General features: G+C 37.7%; 1 protein-coding gene across 5 annotated transcripts in view; it reads right to left on the reverse strand.

Annotated features, from left to right (window-relative positions):
• Positions 1-981: 981 nt before the first annotated feature.
• MUSK (muscle associated receptor tyrosine kinase) overlaps positions 982-19,888 on the reverse strand; it is a 91,111-nt gene continuing 72,204 nt past the window's right edge. For 2 of the 5 annotated variants that reach the window (XM_032635607.1, XM_032635605.1), the window contains 7 exons: positions 19,553-19,559; positions 13,466-13,729; positions 9,394-9,569; positions 4,891-5,092; positions 4,189-4,380; positions 2,865-3,013; positions 982-1,664 (listed from right to left, as the gene is read on the reverse strand). In XM_032635607.1, coding sequence (XP_032491498.1) covers positions 982-1,664; positions 2,865-3,013; positions 4,189-4,380; positions 4,891-5,092; positions 9,394-9,569; positions 13,466-13,729; positions 19,553-19,559 — 1,673 coding nt within the window. Of the gene's footprint in view, positions 1,665-2,864; positions 3,014-4,188; positions 4,381-4,890; positions 5,093-8,700; positions 8,725-9,393; positions 9,570-13,465; positions 13,730-19,552; positions 19,560-19,888 lie in introns of all 5 variants that reach the window. The other 3 variants (XM_032635609.1, XM_032635608.1, XM_032635606.1) reach the window with 2 other exon arrangements.

Here is a 19,888-nt window from a genome sequence, read left to right on the forward strand (position 1 = left end):
GAAGAAAATGGTAATACTTTGCAAAAGGTATATACGTAATAGTCCACAGTGTTATTTAGAAAGTTATTATTTCTGCCAGGGTGTTTGTTGTATGGATGAAATAAAAAGAAAAAATAGCTAAGTAACCAAAAAAGAACCGAGTTCTGAAAAAAGGAAATAAAGATAAGAGCAAAGAAAAAGTACCAAAAACACTTTCAAAGATAAAGGTAAATTAGCCACAAAAGATTTTTTTTCAGAAAAGAAAATGTAGGAATAAAATAAGCAGAGTAAATTCATGACAAGTGCACACAAAGGAAAAACTTCTAAAGAAGAAACACAAAGACAAAAAGGGAACTTATTTCTTATCACAATAAGAATATAGCCTTGCTGATTTATCATTTTATTCCTTGGAAACCTTCTATCAATAAAGTAAGCCACAACTCTGTAGAATATGAACAAATATAAAAGTGTGCGTTAAACTCAAGAAATATTGAATAAAAAACCAACACCCGTCTTTGGGTGAGGAGACGATAAATGGTTTTCCCTTCTTTGTAGTTTTCTGTGCTTGAGCTAAACTTCTTACAGGAAGATACGCTACTTTCCTAATGGACGAGGATGAACTCCATTAAAAATGGAGCTCTCAGCTGCATTTTGCATCAAAATTTAATCCAGCAGAGTCTTACTCTGCTGCCAGCTAATTCAGGAACTGAACAGGATGACATGCTTTCCTGTACAGTCTATAATACAAACTTTCCCCATGAGGAAGAGTAGTTATCTCCAATTATCTGACATTTTTCCTCCCCTGCCTTTCCCATCACCCACTTTCCACCCACCCCAGGAGTTCTGCCCTTTTTTGTTTGTTTGTTTCTGAGAAACAAACAGCATGGTACCCGTGCCTGCTATTATTTCCTATCTGGGTCTCCTTGGGCCTCTGGTGTTGGACTCCACAGGCTCCTAGAGTCCGAGAGGAGACTGGAGAGTTCTACCTGCCCACCTTCGACCTCAGACACCCACACTCCCCTCTGCCCGCTCGCACATGCGTTCCAGGATTCGGTGGATACTGGTGAAACTGGGCCTGTCTGCAGGCAGCTCGCTCCAACACAGACGCATCAGATTGTACAGCTCCAGGGGGCAGTTCTCTGGGCAGGAGAGGATGTTGCCGTCCCGCACGTAGCAGATGACCTCCTCGTGGGCCATCCCGTAGTAGGGCTGCAGGCCGTAGGAGAAGATCTCCCACAGCAGCACCCCGTAGGCCCACACATCAGACTCCGTGGTATAGCGGTTGTAGAAGATGGACTCCGGGGGCATCCAGCGGATGGGGATGGCGTCGTTTTCGTTGGCTTTGTAGTAGTCAGCTGAGTAGATGTTTCTAGAGAGGCCAAAGTCGGCGATTTTCACCACCATGTTCTCACCCACAAGGCAGTTCCTGGTGGCCAAATCCCGGTGGACAAACTTGCGTTCGGAGAGGTAGGCCATGCCGGCGGCCACCTGCCTGGCGATGCACAGCTGCTCGGCACAGGAAAGGGGCGGCGGGCCGGGGCTGGAGGCCTGCGCCCCGCGGGTCAGGTCGCTGGGACTGAGGCTGCGTCCGGGGTGAGGGGACATGCTGCGGAGGAACTCATTGAGGTCCCCGTAGGCCATGTATTCAAAGAGCAGGCACATGGGCTTCCCCACCGCACACACGCCTAGAACCAAAACAAGGCCTCCTGTTAGAGGTTGCGTTTCTAAAGTGACACGTGGGAAAAAATTGTCCGAAAGCAAATGACCAGATCAGAAAATGTGGTGGCTTGGTTTTCTGTTGAGGGCATCATAGTCGAACTCTGACCCCCTTTCTTTGTGTAAACATCTCCTATTTATCTTTTAAGATTCAACTGATTTATCACTCCTCATGGGGTGCTTCAGCTCCTGACCTTTCCAGGATCAGATTTTCCTTCCGTCATTCTTTATCCTTAATCCTGCATCCTATCTACCTGCCTGTTATAATCATCCATTTAGCTGAGGTTTCTCCCCAACATTTTAGCCCTTTAAACTAGAGATTTTATCTTAAGTCTTCTTTAAATTCCACACACCTACCATGTGTCTGGCGAGCAAGTACTCCATAAATGTTGGGTGAATGAAGTTATGAGTGGATGTTTGCTTTGAGTATGTAATGCAATTGCTCTGTCTTTCTGCTTCCTTTCTGAAGAAGGATGATAAGGAAGCTGTTGTATGAAATTTGGAAAGGAGCACAAAAACAATCCAAGGTCTTAGATGAAGTATTCAGGTTACTGCAGTAAAACATGTAGGTAAATTTACAATGTTCATTCCAGAAAGAAACAAAATGTTAACATAAAGAGTCTTAGATTTAGTGCCAGGAAGACATTTGTTCATTTTAAAATCTTGCTGTATTTGAGAGGGAAATGGACAACTTGAAATATTAGATCAGATGGTCACAATTTCATATCAGCATAAAGATAGATCATTAACTATTTTTTTTTCAGGCAAAAGTTAGAAGTCTGTTCAAAAAGGAAGAGAAATGAGAATACTATTATCTTGGCTTGTTTATTTTGGTGTTAGTTTTTAATTCCAGGGACTTTAGCAATCTGTATATTAAATGTACTATATAAATTAAATTAAAAATTAAATACAAAATTGGTAAAAGAATTAATGAAAAGGCAAAATATTTTTCTGAGAAGTTTTTTAAAACTTCAATTTTTTGAATTTAAGTGATTTAATGAAATAGTCTACTCCCTAGTACAGAATATATTCTATGGGGAGGAACAGAGACATCTCTCTGAACAAGGAATGAAAGAAAAAATGTAAGTGAAGTATGAAGGAGGAAAAACTTGGCAAGCCTCCAAATCAGGCTTCTGATGCAATACATTTCTTCACTTATATTTTCATACCTAAGAGTTTCACAATGTTAGGATTATCAAATTCTGCCATGAGGGCTGCCTCCCTCTGAAAGTCTGCTTGCATATCTGCCGAGGCTTCTTCTTTGAGCATCTTCACTGCCACCATTGTGAAAGGTTCATAGGGAAGTAAGCCTGGAGCCCTGAGAGATACATTTATTTAGCAAGAAATCAAAGATCAGGAAGATTACACAGAGTCACATGATAACTACCCATGTATACACATCCCCACACTCATGCAGCCTTTCCCAGAGCCACAGAACCAAAGTAAGATGCCAATGGCAGGTCACACTTAAAGCTCCTTGACTCCAATGAATAAAAATCACTGGGGTTATTTTCAACATAGATTGTTTGAAAAATGCATTATTTATTAATAACAGAAAACCAAAAGTGCCCAAATCCAATGGGATTATCATTACCATCCTAACCCCTTAATCTCTGGCCAGAATGTAAATTCCTGGAAGGCAGGGGCCATGACTTATTCATCTTTATATCCCCAAAGAGCCTAAAAGGGTGCCTTGCATATTTTTTGGTTCCCAATAAGTATTTGTGTGAGATTTTCATTAATCATGTAACCTCCATACCAGGGCCACTATGAGTAGAAGTAAGGTTGTATCCTGCCCAAGAGCAACAGGCCAAAGTAACAATTGGTGATTAAAACCAAGTCCACACTCTGTGGCCCAGCTGTGGGTCTGTGGAGCTACATCCACGCAGAGAGGATATTTTATTCCAACTCACACAAAGACATTAACTGGGCTAGCATTGGCCCTAATACATACTCGGTTTTTTGAGCTCATTGTTGGCTGACATTTTTGCATAATTTTTTTTTTCCTTTTTCTGTCTTGCCATTCTGTGAACATCTATTTAATATCCATACATGTCAGGCTTTGAGTTCTTAAACTGAAACACTATTTCAAAGTAAACATTAAGTGAAGTGGAGACTATAGCAATTGAAAATGGAAGAGATTTTAGAAGGATTTACTAAAAGCAATGTGAGAAATGATTATTTAAAATGTACAACGAAATTCTCTTCCGAAAAGAAAATATGATTAAACTTTGCTAATTGCTTATCATCGGAACACTTCATAAAGATTCTCTCCATGTACACAACCCTATTTTCCAGCAGAGGGGGAAAAGTATCAAGATTCAAAGTACAGTACTCAATAAAAATAAGGTGAATGGTGTGAAGAATGAACTAATTTGATAATAACTATTATACATATTACATAGAATCAAGTTAATATCTGGTAACTTTCAGACACAACGTATTTCAGTTGGTAGTTTTTTTTTTTTTTTTTTTTAACATGGGCAACTTTACCTTGCTTGAAAGACCCTTCCAAATGCTCCCTCTCCAATATCTCTCACATATTCAATGTTATTCCTGGGATACTCCAGGCTGAGCAATTTGGGATTCAAAAGAAGTGGCATCCTCTGGTACATGGGGTTGGGATGAAGTCTGTCTAGCAGGAGTTCAGAAGGAAGAGTAGTGAGGGTTACAGCCGCTGATTCTCTGCAGGTAAGACAGGTAAGATCAATAATGAGCTGAGGACCAGGTGAGAGCTTTGTACTCAGACTTAGGTTCTAAAGAGACATGGTGTTTAGGGGGAAACAAATTATGCTAAGTTCACCAAAGATCCTTCCATTTTAGAGCCACGAAGAATTTGGTTTGGAGCCTAAAGTTATATTCTTTTTTTCAGGAATTGTGTCTCTATCCAATCTGATAGTGGCAGTGGGGCTGAGGGGGCTGACAGCGAGCAGGAACAGCCATATTCTTCCAAACCGTGGTTTAGATTCCATCTGCTGTGAAAAACTAACCTTAGGACATGTGATCCTATGCAACAAGTCACTGACATTTTTAAAGATCACGGTGGGGCTGCTTACCGTTAAAGCAAGGCAATGGCTGTCATAAAGGAAGTGGCAGTGTTATATATACCCCTCCTCCCGTCTCCAGCTTCAATACCAAATACGTAAACGTTTTAAAAATGTTACTACACGTGGTTCACTTAAACTAGAATCTCACCTTTTCTTATTTTTCCATTGTTTTCGTCTTCGGCAGCAATAAAGAGTGGTTACGGTAAGAAGCACGAATATGGCAAAGCTGGACATGATGGAGATTATTACAGTCATGGAGTATGTAGGTGAGACAGAGGAGGAAGACAGGGAAGAGGGAGGCACGTTTGGAATGTCCACACTCGGCTTTGAGGACGTCATTGGTGGGAATGCTGTAAGTCAACAACAGATTTTCACTCATTCTTAAACTTTTAAGCAGCAACTTTCGTATTCAGGCAATCAGGAAACTAAATTTAAGATTATGTTCTAATGTATCAGGTTCTCCCTGGTTATATATCTATAAAGCACAATTGTAAGAATCCAGTGAAGTCTAGTTGTAAGTAAATCCAGCTTACAGAATCATAGAATTTTAAAGATGAGACTCAGAGAAAGGAAATACTTTTTCCAAGACAAATGCAAATCCTGGGCTAGTGTCTTTACGCTCATCATAGTTTTTATGACCTGACAACAATCATGGACATTGTTAAGTTATTAAGTAAAATATTTTTATGAAATTGAAGTCACGATTATCTAAAGCTGAGGTTTGTTGATTTACAAACAGAATTAAATGGAAGAACATGGAAAATGGAAATAGTAGGACAGAAATGAGGAAGTTAGTTCATCTAACAATTGAACTCCTGTCAAATTCCTATTAAAAAGGTCAATGCGATATACAAATAAGTTAAAATCTGTATTACGGCTGGAAACCAAAAGATGTCATACTAATGTCCCTCTCTTTGTAGGGTGCAACGTCCATTGTATATCTATTAAAACATTATGAATTATCTTTTAAATCCTTTTAGTTGACTGAGTAAAGACAAAAACATGGCTACAGAATATTTTAATAATATAATCAACAAGAATGTCTTAATAGTGAAGAATGAACTTTGTACCCTAAAAAGACAGAATAAACCTTATTTTCAAATATTTGTGGGATACTGACAGACACGGTCTTTTTTGTCAGGTCACAAAGATGAATCTCAGTAAATTTCAAAAGAAGAAATTATGCAGATCTATTCTTTGATCAAAATGCAATTAATAATAGATTAAATAAAATCCAATAAGACATTCAAAAAAGAAACATTTTAATAACCTTTCAATCAAAGAGTAGAAAGTAGCCATAGTTACAGATGACAAAATAACTTCTAGCAGTGTTGATGAGATTTGGCCAAAGATGTGTTCAGTGATAAACTCATAGCATTATCTTCTTCCATTAGATAAAATGAATGAAGTGAATGAGCTAGATATTTAATTCAAGACTTTGGAAAAGAAACAAAATCTACAGAAAACAAAGGAAAACAGGTGATATAGTAACAGCCATGTACAAGCAGAAATTAATAAGTTAGAATACACATAACACAAATGATAGAATTTAAAAATAGGTCAATAGTTTTTCTGACAAATATTTACAAGGTAGTCTAATCAGTGACATTTTAATTTTAAAATGAAAAGAAAGGCACAAACATACAAAATTAGGAATGATAGAGTCATTTTAACAATAGACTCAAAGGTCAATAAAAATGAAATAATATATAACTACGGAGTTACATTTTTATAATCTTAAGGAAAATGGTAGGAGCACATTAATTACCAAATTTGAAGAATCAGAAAGTCTGAAACTAGCCATAACCAGGAAGTTTAAGTCATTATAGAATTATGGTTATATTCTTTCAGTATTGGAAGAGATACAATTTTCACAGTTTTATAATATATTCCAGTAAGAGAAAAATCTTTCAGATTGTTTTAGCAAGCTATTATAATACTAATATCACAACCTGACAAGGTTAGCACAAAAGAAAAGTGCAGATTATAGAGCATAGGTTTAAAAGATCCTAAATGAAATATTAGAACTTGACTGCAATATAGTCAAAGATTTCATAGAAGGAACTGTATTATTATAACACATCACAGAGTCAAAGGAAAACTTTCATTGCAGGGATGCCTGAAGCCATTTGAAATAGGACACGTAAAAGCAGAGATTATAAGGGATGCCTACGTATGACTTCTTAGTCTAGGCATGGAAGCAGTGATTATGCCCTGAGCACCAGTGGCTAAGCAAGTGGTTTTGAAGCCTGTGGAGACCAAGTTTGGTTACCCCTGTGACTCAAGCAGGCACCTGGAACTAGAAGAATATTAGCACAGCAGTAAAACATTCGTGCAGGACCAATGACAGCATTTCTCATCAAGCATCACAGCAGTGGTGGATGTAACAGACTTCCCAGGCTCCGCTGTGATGGTTTGAAAGCTGCTCTGACTTTCTGTGGACTGAGTCATTCGAAGATTTAAAAAAATCAGTCCAAGATGAGTGGGGAGGGGGGCTTAAATTGGAGAGCTAAACTTAATGCTAATATGAAAGTAGGAGCAATCATTAAAAGACAGGGAGAAGGGAAGCAAGAAGGAAATATCCAAAAGATAAACTAATGATTAAAAGAAATATTCCATCACCCTTCAAAGTGAACTGGTAATATCCTTTAGAGTTTACTCAGAATTCAAGAGACTCTCCAAGAAATATTTGAGGGCTTTACACACTCCCACAGAATATGAGACAGTCTACCTAATAAGGTTGACTTCTCTGTTCAACGATCGACCTACCTGAAGAGCTAAAGCCAATTTCTTTGATAATTGTATTTAACTCAGGGAACAATTTTAGACATTCCTCGCCGTATGGTCAGATGAAATGATCAGTTTATGACATCTGGAGTTCATTTTCTTACATATAGCAAAGATTTCATAAAATGATTTAGCTAATCTGTGCTGCTCGCAATTTCTTATAATCAATGTAGAAGGCAGAAATCTGGATGCTTTTGTGTGTTTTATTTCTGTCTAATCTAGGATTGAAGGTCAGCACCTTTCATACAGTAAACCCTCAATGAATGGATGAATGAGTAAACAAAGGATAACAAACATCACAGTCATCAATTAAGAGTCCAATCAAAGTTAACTTTGGTTGCTTCTGTGACAAAGAATTGAAACTTTTTTTTTCATTCTTTCAAGTTGGGAATGACAATTTGACAGGCTTCCAGAATAATAGATTTTTAGGGTTTTCCAAAGCTGTTCTTGTTTTCTAGCTCTGAGTGATTCAGTTGTGACCAGTAGCATTCTTTCTTTCAATATTCTAAGTCTTAGTCCTTTAAGTAAGCTGGTAAGATCAAGTCCTGGCATTTAGCCAAGTGCAGAAACAATTAGGCCTGGAATATCTAGCCCAAGAAATGAATATGATTTGAGCCTTGAACAGGAAAATCAGAGGAAGTTAGTCGACATGAAAAAAATTTCTAATTTCATTCTGAAGATTTCTGCATTCTGATAGGCTTAATGTAACATCTGATACACGTTAGTTTCTAGGACACCCCTTTTCAAGCAACCTTCTTGAATTCTTTCCTAGAGATTTTGAGATCACCCTTTTAAAACCATTTGATTTGACCCTGTAAACTTTATACTGTTGGATGATACAAAAATCATGAATGCAAAATCAAAAGGTGATATTTTAAATTGGCTTATTTTATAGCCATAGAAAGGATAAAGCAACTTAGTAACCTTGAGGTAGGAGATGGGATTTGCATCGTTCACTAAATATGGTGCTCTCCATGGCCTAATTAGAAGCTATAAACTGGAATCTCTGATGATCTTCCTTCATATTCTACCCTGGGTGAGTATAGTGAAAAGACTTTGAGAGGGACCGTACATCCCGTTCTGGACATCATGAAATATGGGTGTAAAATACGCATGCATGAATCCAGTTACATACACATAACGTTTCAAGGGCACAAACAAAATTACTTACTTGTTAGGTTTTCTTTTTTATAATCTGAAGGGGAAAGGATAAAAATTTGTTTTAAGTGAACATCCAGATAGCTCCTGTGTTCTGTGAGAGAGTGCTAAGAAATGCAAGTTCTCTTTCAGCTTTTTAATATACAATGGGAAAACATTCTTCGCATTCAAATGCGAAAGGATTGCATCTTTGAAATTAAAACAGCTGTTAGGGCTCACCACATAGTTCCTTACAGATGAAGTTCATTAAAGCAACATGCAGCCATTCAGCCTTGTTTTGTGAGATCAGCATTTGCAAACATATGGCTTATTTTTGCATGCTGAAAAATCTGCTTCCTTGGGTAAGAAAGAGGACTTTATGCTTTTATTCCACTCCTCTGACAAAATATGAAGTTTCTTAGCCATTTCTCTGCACATTCAATAAAATATTATGAGCTCTCATAAGATCTGCTTATGAATTAAGGTAAGATCTCAAGCAGCAGCGAAAAGTGCTCTTTAATTTCTTTTAGAACAAATGGAATAAATCCTTATGTTAACCGGTGCAATTAGGATAGCAATAGGATTCTGTTATTGGGTGTGGAAGGAAGGCAGAACTCAAAAAATATTGGAAATGCCTAGAAATATTAGGAGATTTAAATTCACACCTTAGTTTCCTCAAAATAGTAAATTTCTCTGAACCTCCAAAGTCTCGAGAGAGCTCTGTTACCTAAATATGGCAGTCTGGTACAGGCCATGGGGTCCCAGTGCATGCTGGGGAGTTTGTTGCAGTCCGGCATGGAGAGCAGATGTATCCCAGATCTGTAGAGTCCCCTGTGGGTCTTTTCTTCCACCGCTAGCCATTCTTTTGCACAGAAGAGCTCCTTTACTGCCAGGCAGTATTCTCTAAAATAATTTAGGGAGAACAAAATTTGATGAATCATAGCACGTTGAAGCCAAATTGGTAGTGGAGCCTAAATCCCGTATTTTCAAAACATCATCATAGTACACTGTTTTTTCTTGCAAAAGTGTTTTTGTAAAGATCCTTTTATTGTAAATAATGTGAGAAGTTATGAAATATATAGTATATTATCCCATGAGATGAAATGCTGTCTTGTTTTGTTTTTAAAACATCACTAATGCTACTGGGGAAAAGAATGTTCAAGTTCCAAAGGTAATGGATTAGGAATCCCAGATATGTTTTCTCTTAACTTCATATTAAAGTAACTACAAAGGTACAGAAACAAGGTACGCAGAGCTTTAAAAGATCATTGTCAAGCAGTTTCCAGCCTGGGAGGTTTTTCTGTAATCTCAGGGCTAATGGGCGGGGCCTGAGGAACACAGTCCGTGTCTCTGTGTGCTTTGTTCCCTAAAACAGAACAGTATCACCTTCCTGAAAGGTTATAGGAGGGCTTGGGAGTCCTTACCCAGCCCTACCCTTGGAGAAGCTGATTCCTATCCCGTTGCTGTGTGTGCTTTCATCTGAGAAAGCTAGAGTAAGGTCTGTGTGAATATGAAGCTGCAATGTTCATCTCTGTTGTACTGAGTGAAAAGGCTGAAGAAAGATTAGGTGGACTCGTTGGACTAATTAGAATTTTGTGGATTAATCATTGTTCAAGCTTATCTTATAGGAAATAGGATAGACTACATAGGAAAAATCAAGTTAGTTCCAAATTAAGATATTTGGGATTCATAATAAGAGGAAATTAAAGATAATTAAAGAAATTAAGGATAATAATAGTAATGTCATTCATTCAATATATGAAGTATAAAAGAGGAGGAAATTTTGTGCGAGTGTGTACATTTGTGTGTAAGTGTAGTTATATATACATGTATACATATTTTTTACTACTCATGCCTACACTCCTGCTTTCCCAGGCAACCACTTGCCAATATGGACCAACTGAGCATGTGCAGAATGAAAGGGCTGTGCGTACTAATGTGATGGGATATAATGGGAGTCATGAGTACAACGATGGAATGTAGATTCTTAATATGTCTGCAAAGGAAGAGGGAACAATGGGGCTTTCAGGCTTCTGAGACTCTGAAGAACTGGAGAAACATTGCTTGGCTTGCTTCTTCTTATGCCTGGTCCCATCCTTGGGTCATATAAGCAAATCTTTCTGCATTCAGATGTTACAGTTAAACTGTGCAAAAGCAATATGGGACATATGAAAGAAATTTTTAGCCCACATTATGTGGAGAAAGCAAATACCTGGGAAAATTATTTTTTATTATACGTGGAAAAGACACGTTAGAGAATTTAAAAAATTGTTTTGTTTTCATTGACATGCACTGAAGCATGGCCTCTAGAGAAGTTTTTCACGGGGAAAAAGAAATCAAGATGAAATGGAAAATAGAGTGAAAACTAGGTTAAGTTAAACATGGTAGTGACTGAAGAAAATAAATACCACAAAGAAGTGAAAACAACTTTGTTTCACTGAAACAAGTGAAATCTTCATTGAGAAAGAAACGGCACAGCAAGATATTGAACAAATAATAGGGGAAAACTTTAGAAGTTCTAACTGAATGCAGAAAGAAAGATGAAAATAGTGAGTAAGGAGATAACTGAGAGGGAGAAGCAAGCAACAGATTCAAAGTACAAATAACAATGTTTCCCAACAAGAAACTAGAGCACATAAAAAAAATAGAAAAATACTCAGAGATATACTATAAGAAAAATTCTTAAACTAAAAAGGACATAAGTCTGATGATGAAATCATATTATCCATTCTTTTTATATTACTTATAGGAAAGAAAATAATGAAAAGAAATCTACTCCCAAGTCTTTTTAAATGTCTAATTTTTTAAACAATTATTGATTATATATAAGAGAAAAGAAAACCTTAATGAAGTATAAAAATGTGGAAATTTCTAGACTATATTTTTCAACCCCAAAGTGAATAAATTGTTTACAAGGATTAAAAAAGTAGAAACAATTTTCAGATTAAAAAAAAATACTCAGGGACTTCCCTGGTGGCACAGTGGTGAAGAATCTGTCTGCAAACGCAGGGGACACAGGTTTGAGCCCTGGTCGAGCAAGATCCCACATGCTGCGGAGCAACTAAGCCCGTGTGCCACAACTACTGAGCCCGCATGCCACACTACTGAAGCCTGCATGCCTAGAGCCCATGCTCCACAACAAGAGAAGCCACCGCAATGAGAAGCCTGTGCACCACAACAAAGAGTAGCCCCTCTCGCCACAACTAGAGAAAGCCTGCGCACAGCCACGAAGACCCAATGCAGCCAAAAATTAATTAATTAATTAACTAAAAAAAATACTTGTTTAAATAACAGCTGGAATTAAGAAAAAAATTTGAGTACACTACAAATGGCTCACAGATTTAAGAGTTAATTAACTATGCTATTCTAATAAATTTGAAATCTCAGTGAATGGGATTTTTTTCTAAAAAAACAAAAAAGTTAAATTATTTTCAATCTTGAGAAAGAACATCTGTGGCCTATGCATGTAAACTGATCTAGGGCATAAATGTTGGGAAATTACTCAATAAATTTATTTTGTGCTAGCATATGAAGATACAATTCAATTTTAATTCTCATTGTTCCTCAAAAGATACTTAGATGTCATGTCTGATGAAAATATAATCTTAAGTGAAGAAACAACAAAGTATATATCTTAAGTAATTTATTTTTAAGATTTTTTTTGATGTGGACCATTTTTAAAGTTTTTATTGGATTTGTTACAATATTGCTTGTGTTTTATGTTTTGGTTTTTGGGCCGCGAGGCATGTGGGATCTTAGCTCCCTGACCAGGGATCGAACCCGCACCCCCTGCGTTGGAAGGTGAAGTCTTAACCACTGGACCGCCAGGGAAGTCCCTATATTAGTCTTAAAATGTCTCCAAACCCTCAAAATTTGCAGTAAGTTGAAGAATGGAGCACTCCATTTTAATGACCTCTGTAGTCCTTTTATACTAAATAGAATGCCTTACAACTATTTCAATATTTAAATAGTCCCTGGTTTTATCAAAACAGTTGGAAATGTGCTGTGTTGGTAGTCTTCATGTGTTTTCTTGAAAAGCAAACAGTATCCATCCAGTTTCTAATATATACCCTGGGTACAATTTATCCTTTAATCCTCTCAGCTCTATTGCAGACGAGGAAACTGAAGTTTAGCTGAGGTCATATGTCAGTGCATCTAGAAAGCAGTACAAAACAGTATTTGAACTTTGTTCCATTTAGCTCAAAAGCTACATTGATTCCTGTCTTTTCTACACAAGAAGTAAATAAAGGCAAAGATAATTCTATTGAAAGTGGGTTTATAAATTTCAGTGTTTAAAGAGTAGGGGGTTTTCAAGAAATATCTGTTTTATAACTGTTTCTACTCCTTCCACCCCCATGACACAAGAGTGTCAGTACGTAAATTAGAATATTGGGTGGAATGTATTTTAATATTCTGACATGCTCACCAAGATCTCATATTTATTGGCTAATAATGCTGAAATACTGGACATGTAGCCTTTATTTTCTCTATCTTGGCTTACTAATGAGGTCCATATTAGTTTGGGATTTTGTTTTTCACTTCCTAGAAAGCAGGGATGTTTATGAATATGATAATAATGTGAACAATAACAAATGTAATAGAATATTATACCTTTTATGACATTTTCTAACTTAGAGCCCTTGTATAATAGGGTATCCCCAGTGATTCACATGGTAGGAATTTTGTCCAATTAATTACCTTATATTTTGGACAAAAGCCAGCTTTTGCCTTTACTCTTACACCTAACAACTTCCTCTTTTGAAGGAAACTTCCCCATTTATTTATTTTGTAAATTTTACCTGCAAATGGGTGTAGGAGTAGGTGCCACCCCAGGGTTACATTCTTGGAAGATGTGGTTACACAGTAAAGCTTCAGCAGCCGGCCGGCAGAATGGGCTCACTGCTTTCAGTTCAATCCAGGCAGTGTGGACCAGTAGTTCCTGGGCCTCCTCAGGGTCTGCGTAGGAGTTGTTGAAGAAAACAAGAGCATCTTTTGCCAGGACAGCATTACACGCCTCCCCTCTGTACTCGGCGCAGTAGCCGTTGTTGTCTTTCTGTGGTTTACTGAAAGGAGCAGTGAAAAACATTCCTGGTCACATGCTATTTCTTAGCATTCCATCTGCCCTTTTGTTTGTTTTCCATTTCCACATCTGCATCACAGAAATAGAAGACTGCACCAGCAGATTGGTTGAAACGTTCCATCTGAATATGGTCTTCATTTCCAGCAGCAATTATAGTACCTCTAGCTACTCCAGAGGGCTATGAAGAGGATCAAATGTGATAATGGATGTAGAAAGCTTTGGAAACGCTCAAGGCCAGAACGGATGGGAGAATTTTTATTGTTTCCATCATAAATAAAAGTTAACTCCACATTTGTTACATATAAGCGTACATAGCAAGTAAATACGTCTAAAAAATATATTCATCATCATGAGTAATAAGTGACTGAACGCAGTAATTGCTCTGATCCAAAGAGCTCGCAGCTTGATGAACACAGTTTATTTAAACGTTATTATAATTAATGATTGGAATTTTGTGGCACATCTTCCAAAAATCAGATCCTCTCACTCACACATCTTCCCAGCATTCCATTAAAGAATAAGAAGAAAGCCACACAGGAAGGAGAAAGCATTGGCTATGGCTCTCAGAGGAGCTAAGCAGCATCTTCACTTTTGCTATTTTCTTACCACATGTCTTGGGGAGAGTCATCTGGTCTCTGACAGTGTTCTGATCTGTAAAGTGATGTAAGTAATTATCCTGAACCCAGGTTATTGTGTGTTCATGGGTAATATAAGTGTTAGCACAGCAATAAGATTAAAAGCTAATCTGCTATAACAATTGAAGAGGACAATAAGAAAAATGGAAAACGCAGCTGGTACTCCCTCCACATATCCACTGCTTCCTTAATGCAATGCTGGGAATTATAATAACTCCTATACTCACCTGACAGATGTTTATTGAGCACTTATTATGTGCAGGCACTGTAATGGTCTCAATATACCCTTATGCCTTCCATCAGATATCTCATTAACAATGACAGCAAATTCAAGTTGCACTCTCATTTAGATTTGTACATCTGTTGGAATTTAGCATTTTATTATCTATATATAAAGGATTTCAAGGAAAGAAAATTAAACAAATTGGAATTTGTGGGGATTGTTTAAGTTGCTAACAGACCCCATTTGAATTTGAAAAGGTGATTAGAAACATCATTGACTGGTCTTTGAAGCAAATCTATTAAATGAGATACAACTCATTCAGGTAAAACAATGAACTTCCGTGAAATACTACATTTTAAAATGATGTTTTGTAACATAGAATCATTCTCTAATTCATACTAGCATTCTACTAATTAGTCAACATGAATTTTATTGCATTACCTGTAATTCATTGGGGATATTTTAAATGAACGCCTTGAATAAGAAAATGCAAAACTCCCATGAAAACTTGGGCCCTATAGGGTTGAGAAAATACCCAGAGAAATAGCTCATGACTCAACCTCTGAGGGAACTCAGGGTATGCTGACACTAAGAACGTTCTAGAGAAGCAAGGATACTGTGCTTTAAGAAACTGAATAATAATACCTAACAATTAGAAATACCCCAAACTGGCTTACAAAATGATCACACATATTGATAATCCTTCCATAAAAAGAGAGGATGGATAAGAGCAGGTGTGACTCTTTTCACTTAGAAAAAAACTATGGGGACTTCCCTGGCGGTGCAGTGGTTAAGAATCCACCTGCCAGTGCAGGGGACACGGGTTCAAGCCCTGGTCCGGGAAGATCCCACATGCCGCGGAGCAACTAAGCCCGTGCACCACAATTACTGAGCCTGTGCTCTAGAACCCGTGAGCCACAACTACTGAAGCCCGTGTGCCTAGAGCCCATGCTCTGCAACGAGAGAAGCCGCGGCAATGAGAAGCCCGCGCACCGCAACGAAGAGTAGCCCCCGCTCGCCGCAACTAGAGAAAGCCCGCGCAGCAACGAAGACCCAACGCAGCCAAATATAAATAATAAATACATAAATTTATTAAAAACTATATCATGTAAAAGTTGAATATTTCTCCTAGTGTCTCTGAGCTGAGAACTATTCATCCATGTTGCACTGTCATGTGTTAACTATTGAATGACACTTCTTTATTTTTCCATGAATATTTTTAATTTAAAAAATTCATGATTTTTTCTTTAATTACATAAGCAAAAAACATTTAAAAGAAAACATTGGAAACTAAGAAAAATTACACAAAAGAAAAAATGAAAATAGCCTCAGAGATAAGGATTATTAATAATAAATTAAGAACCAATTCTTAAAAAAAATAAATAAATAAAAAACCAATTCTTTTTTTCTGAGTCTCTGCTGCTTCTCTTTTAAAAAGCCCTGGAAAAATCTTTAGAACAACCTCAATGTGAATTAATAGTATGGAGTCACTGATTTTTGAACATTAACTATATAATGCAAAAGAAAAAAAAAAAAAAGAAAAAGCAGAATAGGTTTTGAATAGAAATGAGAAGATCTTGGTTTTAATTTTGATTTGTCTTCCTACCAGCTTGAAGATAACTAGCCTGTGAAAACCCTTTGCATGCTGGGAAAAACCATACAGATACAAAGTATATGGTTCTTATTAATTTTCTCTGTCTCTGTGATGTTCTGGGAGCATTAAAGACTTAGCTTTGGTAGTATATCTTTGCTTGGATTAGCCCCACAAGGTAAGGGATATATAGTACCAAATATATATATACAGGAATAGAGTGAGTGGTTTAAAAATACATAGGGAGGACACAAGTGCTGAACAGTGTACGAATGAAAGATGGCATGTCTTCTGCGGGTGGCCTGTATTTTAATTTCCCTTTTACTATATACACACACACACACACACACACATACACACACACACACACACACGTACATAATACATACATAAAGAGACTGCCCAGTCACAGTTTCAGTCAGAGTTGGAACAATTTCCTCCCCTGTTTTGCTGACTTATAAACCTCAAATTTTATGCAGTGATCAAATTTCAGAGGCAAGATATGGAGGCCAATGGGGCCATTTTTTCCCTCATCTTTCTAACCCTATCACTTAAAAAATTGAAGGAGGTCACAGCAAAACCCAGGGAACAAGATGAATGCAAAAAATTTCCATTGGTGTCTTCTGTCTTTTGCAAGTGATGAGTGCCCTTTCTGTCCAACTGAAGTCGTATTTCTCCACATGCAGATCTTGGGACTGTGGATGGAGCAACAGCAGAGGCAGCTGGTCCTGTTGCTCGTTTGAACAGTGGGGCAGAGGTCACAGGGATCTGTTCACAGAATGCTGGTTGTTTTGGAATGATCTGCTGGACTACCTCCAAAAATTCTAGTTAATATTGCACATGGAGCCAGTCCCTCTCTTGTCTCCTGACAGACTGAACCTGGCTGAACTCTCTTTCTGAACAGTTTCTCTTTTTGGAGGCGACAACTGATATCTGATCCCACGTCCCCCTTCTAACTTATTTTCTAGCAGACAGCTCTCCTTGGTCAGATGGAATATTTAAAGGATTCTGACTACACCTTCTGCTTTTATTTTCTCTCTGCTTTAACATGTATGAATCACATTCAGTAGAATACAGTTGACCCTTGAACAACGTGGGTTTGAATTGTATGGGTCCACTTATGCCCAGTTTTTTTTTTTCAATAAATACTACAGTCCTACGTGATCCCATCCATAGTTGGTTGAATCCAAGGATGCAGAACGTGGATATGGAGGAACCACATAGACAGAGAGCCAACTCTAAAGTTATAGGGCATGCTGGTTGGTGTCCCTAACCCCTGAATTGTTCAAGGGTCCACTGTTCTAAAATGTGATCTTCCAGTTTCTATGAGGGCAACATCTCTTCCCTTTGAACACGTTGTCCAAGGGCACATCCAGATGACCAGCCATGGCATGGTTGGTTGGGACAACCCCACTACCCCAGCGGAAACTCCACACCTTCTTTTCCTGCCCTCCCTAGGGCTGGCACACGTGAGAACGGGACCTCTCCCCTGATAGCGACACATCTTCTTCCTTATACAGCAACTGCCAGGTTCCCATTGTACTTTCCCAACAAATGTGGGAAAGTACTCTTAGAGTACGCCACTCTAAACTTCCAAAGCAAACTGGAATTCTTTTTATCCTTTCATGCCTAGTGTCTTTGTATATGATTCATTCTCTATGACAGGGATCGGCAAATAGAACCCACAAGTCAAATTTGGCCTACTGCCTATTTTTATGCCACCTGTGAGCTAAGGATGGTGTTTACATTTTCAGATGGTTGAAAAAAACCAAAAGGAGAAGTGATATGAAATTCAAATTTCAGTGGCCAGAAGTAAACTTTTCTTGGCACAGAGCCAAGTTCATCCGTTTACAAACTGTCTGTGGCTCCTTCTGTGCTGCAGTAGCAGGGCTGAGCAGTTGCAACAGAGACCGTATGGCCCACAAAGCCATATACTTGCTATCTAGCCCTTTGCAGAAAACCAAGAGTGCTTGTGTTATCACAAGTGAAAGATGGTATGGAATTTTCATTAGCATTTATTTGACTATAATCAGTTTAAATTATTTTCATTTGCATTTAGTTGCATGTGAATGATTCATTTCTGTTCTCGAGCCCTTAGAATTTGTGCATGATTCCATTATTATGTTACCTTGTAACGTGTGTGTGTGTGTGTGTGTGTGTGTGTGTGTGTGTGTGTCTGTCGGTCCCCTAGTAAAATGTAAATTCCTTGGGTGCAGGGAATACGTACAATTTGTTTTGTTTTATCACTTTCCAATATAGTGCCAGGAATACAGTGTTTTAAAGATGCACAGAGAAGACAGGTGTATGAATGAGAGATGGCATCTCTTCTGTGGTTGGCCTGCATTTTAATTTACCTTTTCCCGTGTTTATGTTGTATATCCCTTCAGTAGGTACTCAGCTTCTCTGTAGAATCCTTCAGGTCAGGACTCTTTCTCAATACCTATTTATTAGGTAAACAAATGCATCAAGCTATATGAATTGGGAAGAAGATTGAGAACAAACTAAATTTTCTTATGCAATGAATTATTTCATTCCATGGAATTAGAATCAATGGCTTGAGTTGCAGGTCCTGCTCAGTTGCTGTGCTACCTGAATTAGCAACATAGGTATGAATCTGTGTTCTTGAGTCTGTCTGTCTGAGCTCAGATTGAGGCTTTGTAGTTAGCTATGTGGTCTGGACAACTCTTGTGCCTCAGGTTCCTCATATAAAGAAAGAGGGATGATAGCTTTTGCCCCATAAAGTTGCTGAAACATTAATATGAGAACAGTGGTACTCAAAAATGTCCTGCAAAACTTAACTGCTATTATTAGTAGTAATGAACAGTTCTAAATCTCAGTTTCATCATTTGTAAAATTAGATGAAATTTTACACATCATAGAGTTTTTATGAAAGGCAATTTTATGCACATAAAATGCTGTAAGTTTCACAGTGTTATATTACATGGTGTTACTTTCTTATCTGCAGGATAAAGCTATGAGGAAGGGTTTGGGAGTCAGTTCTGTGTCTCTTTTCCAAGCCTGTCATATACTAGCTGTGTAAGTCATGTGTACTCTCCAGTTCAAAGTATGTCTCTTTGTTTCTTTTCTGTACAATAGGGATAATACTAGCATCTATTTCATGTCCTGAGGATAAATTTTTAAAATGCATGTAAAGCTCTTAGCACAGTGCCTGATACATAGTAAGTATTCAACAGATGTTGCTATCTTCATCTTCATCATCATTTTGTGAGAGTATTAAAAGGATTAGAAATTAGAAAGTTTTCTGAAAGATTACAGTACTCAACGAATAATAGATACTCAATAAATGGCATGTCAAACAAAGCGAAACAAAACATTGGTATAACAATAATATCTTACCTCCATTCTAGTAACAGGAAAGGAAGTTTCCACAGGAAATCAAATTAAAGGGGAAAAGAAACAAAAGTTAGTACATTTTCATCTCAAGGTTTGTAACAGATAATTTTCATTCTTCTAATCTCTGAGTTTCTGAAAAGTTCCCTGCTTCTGCTAGGAGGCCAGATCCTGCATTAACAGGCAGATTTGGAGAAGGAGAGTAAGAAAATATTAAATGTCTCCAGGAACTGAATTCTTCCTTTCAAGCTGAGTCAACCGTGGCCTCATTAGCCCAGGCAGTATCATCGGTCAGAATTTCCCTCTGTTGGCCACCCAAGGACTTTGCATCAAGAAAGCAAG

This window comes from Phocoena sinus, chromosome 6 (assembly GCF_008692025.1).
Source record: "Phocoena sinus isolate mPhoSin1 chromosome 6, mPhoSin1.pri, whole genome shotgun sequence".
Lineage (NCBI taxonomy): Eukaryota > Metazoa > Chordata > Mammalia > Artiodactyla > Phocoenidae > Phocoena > Phocoena sinus.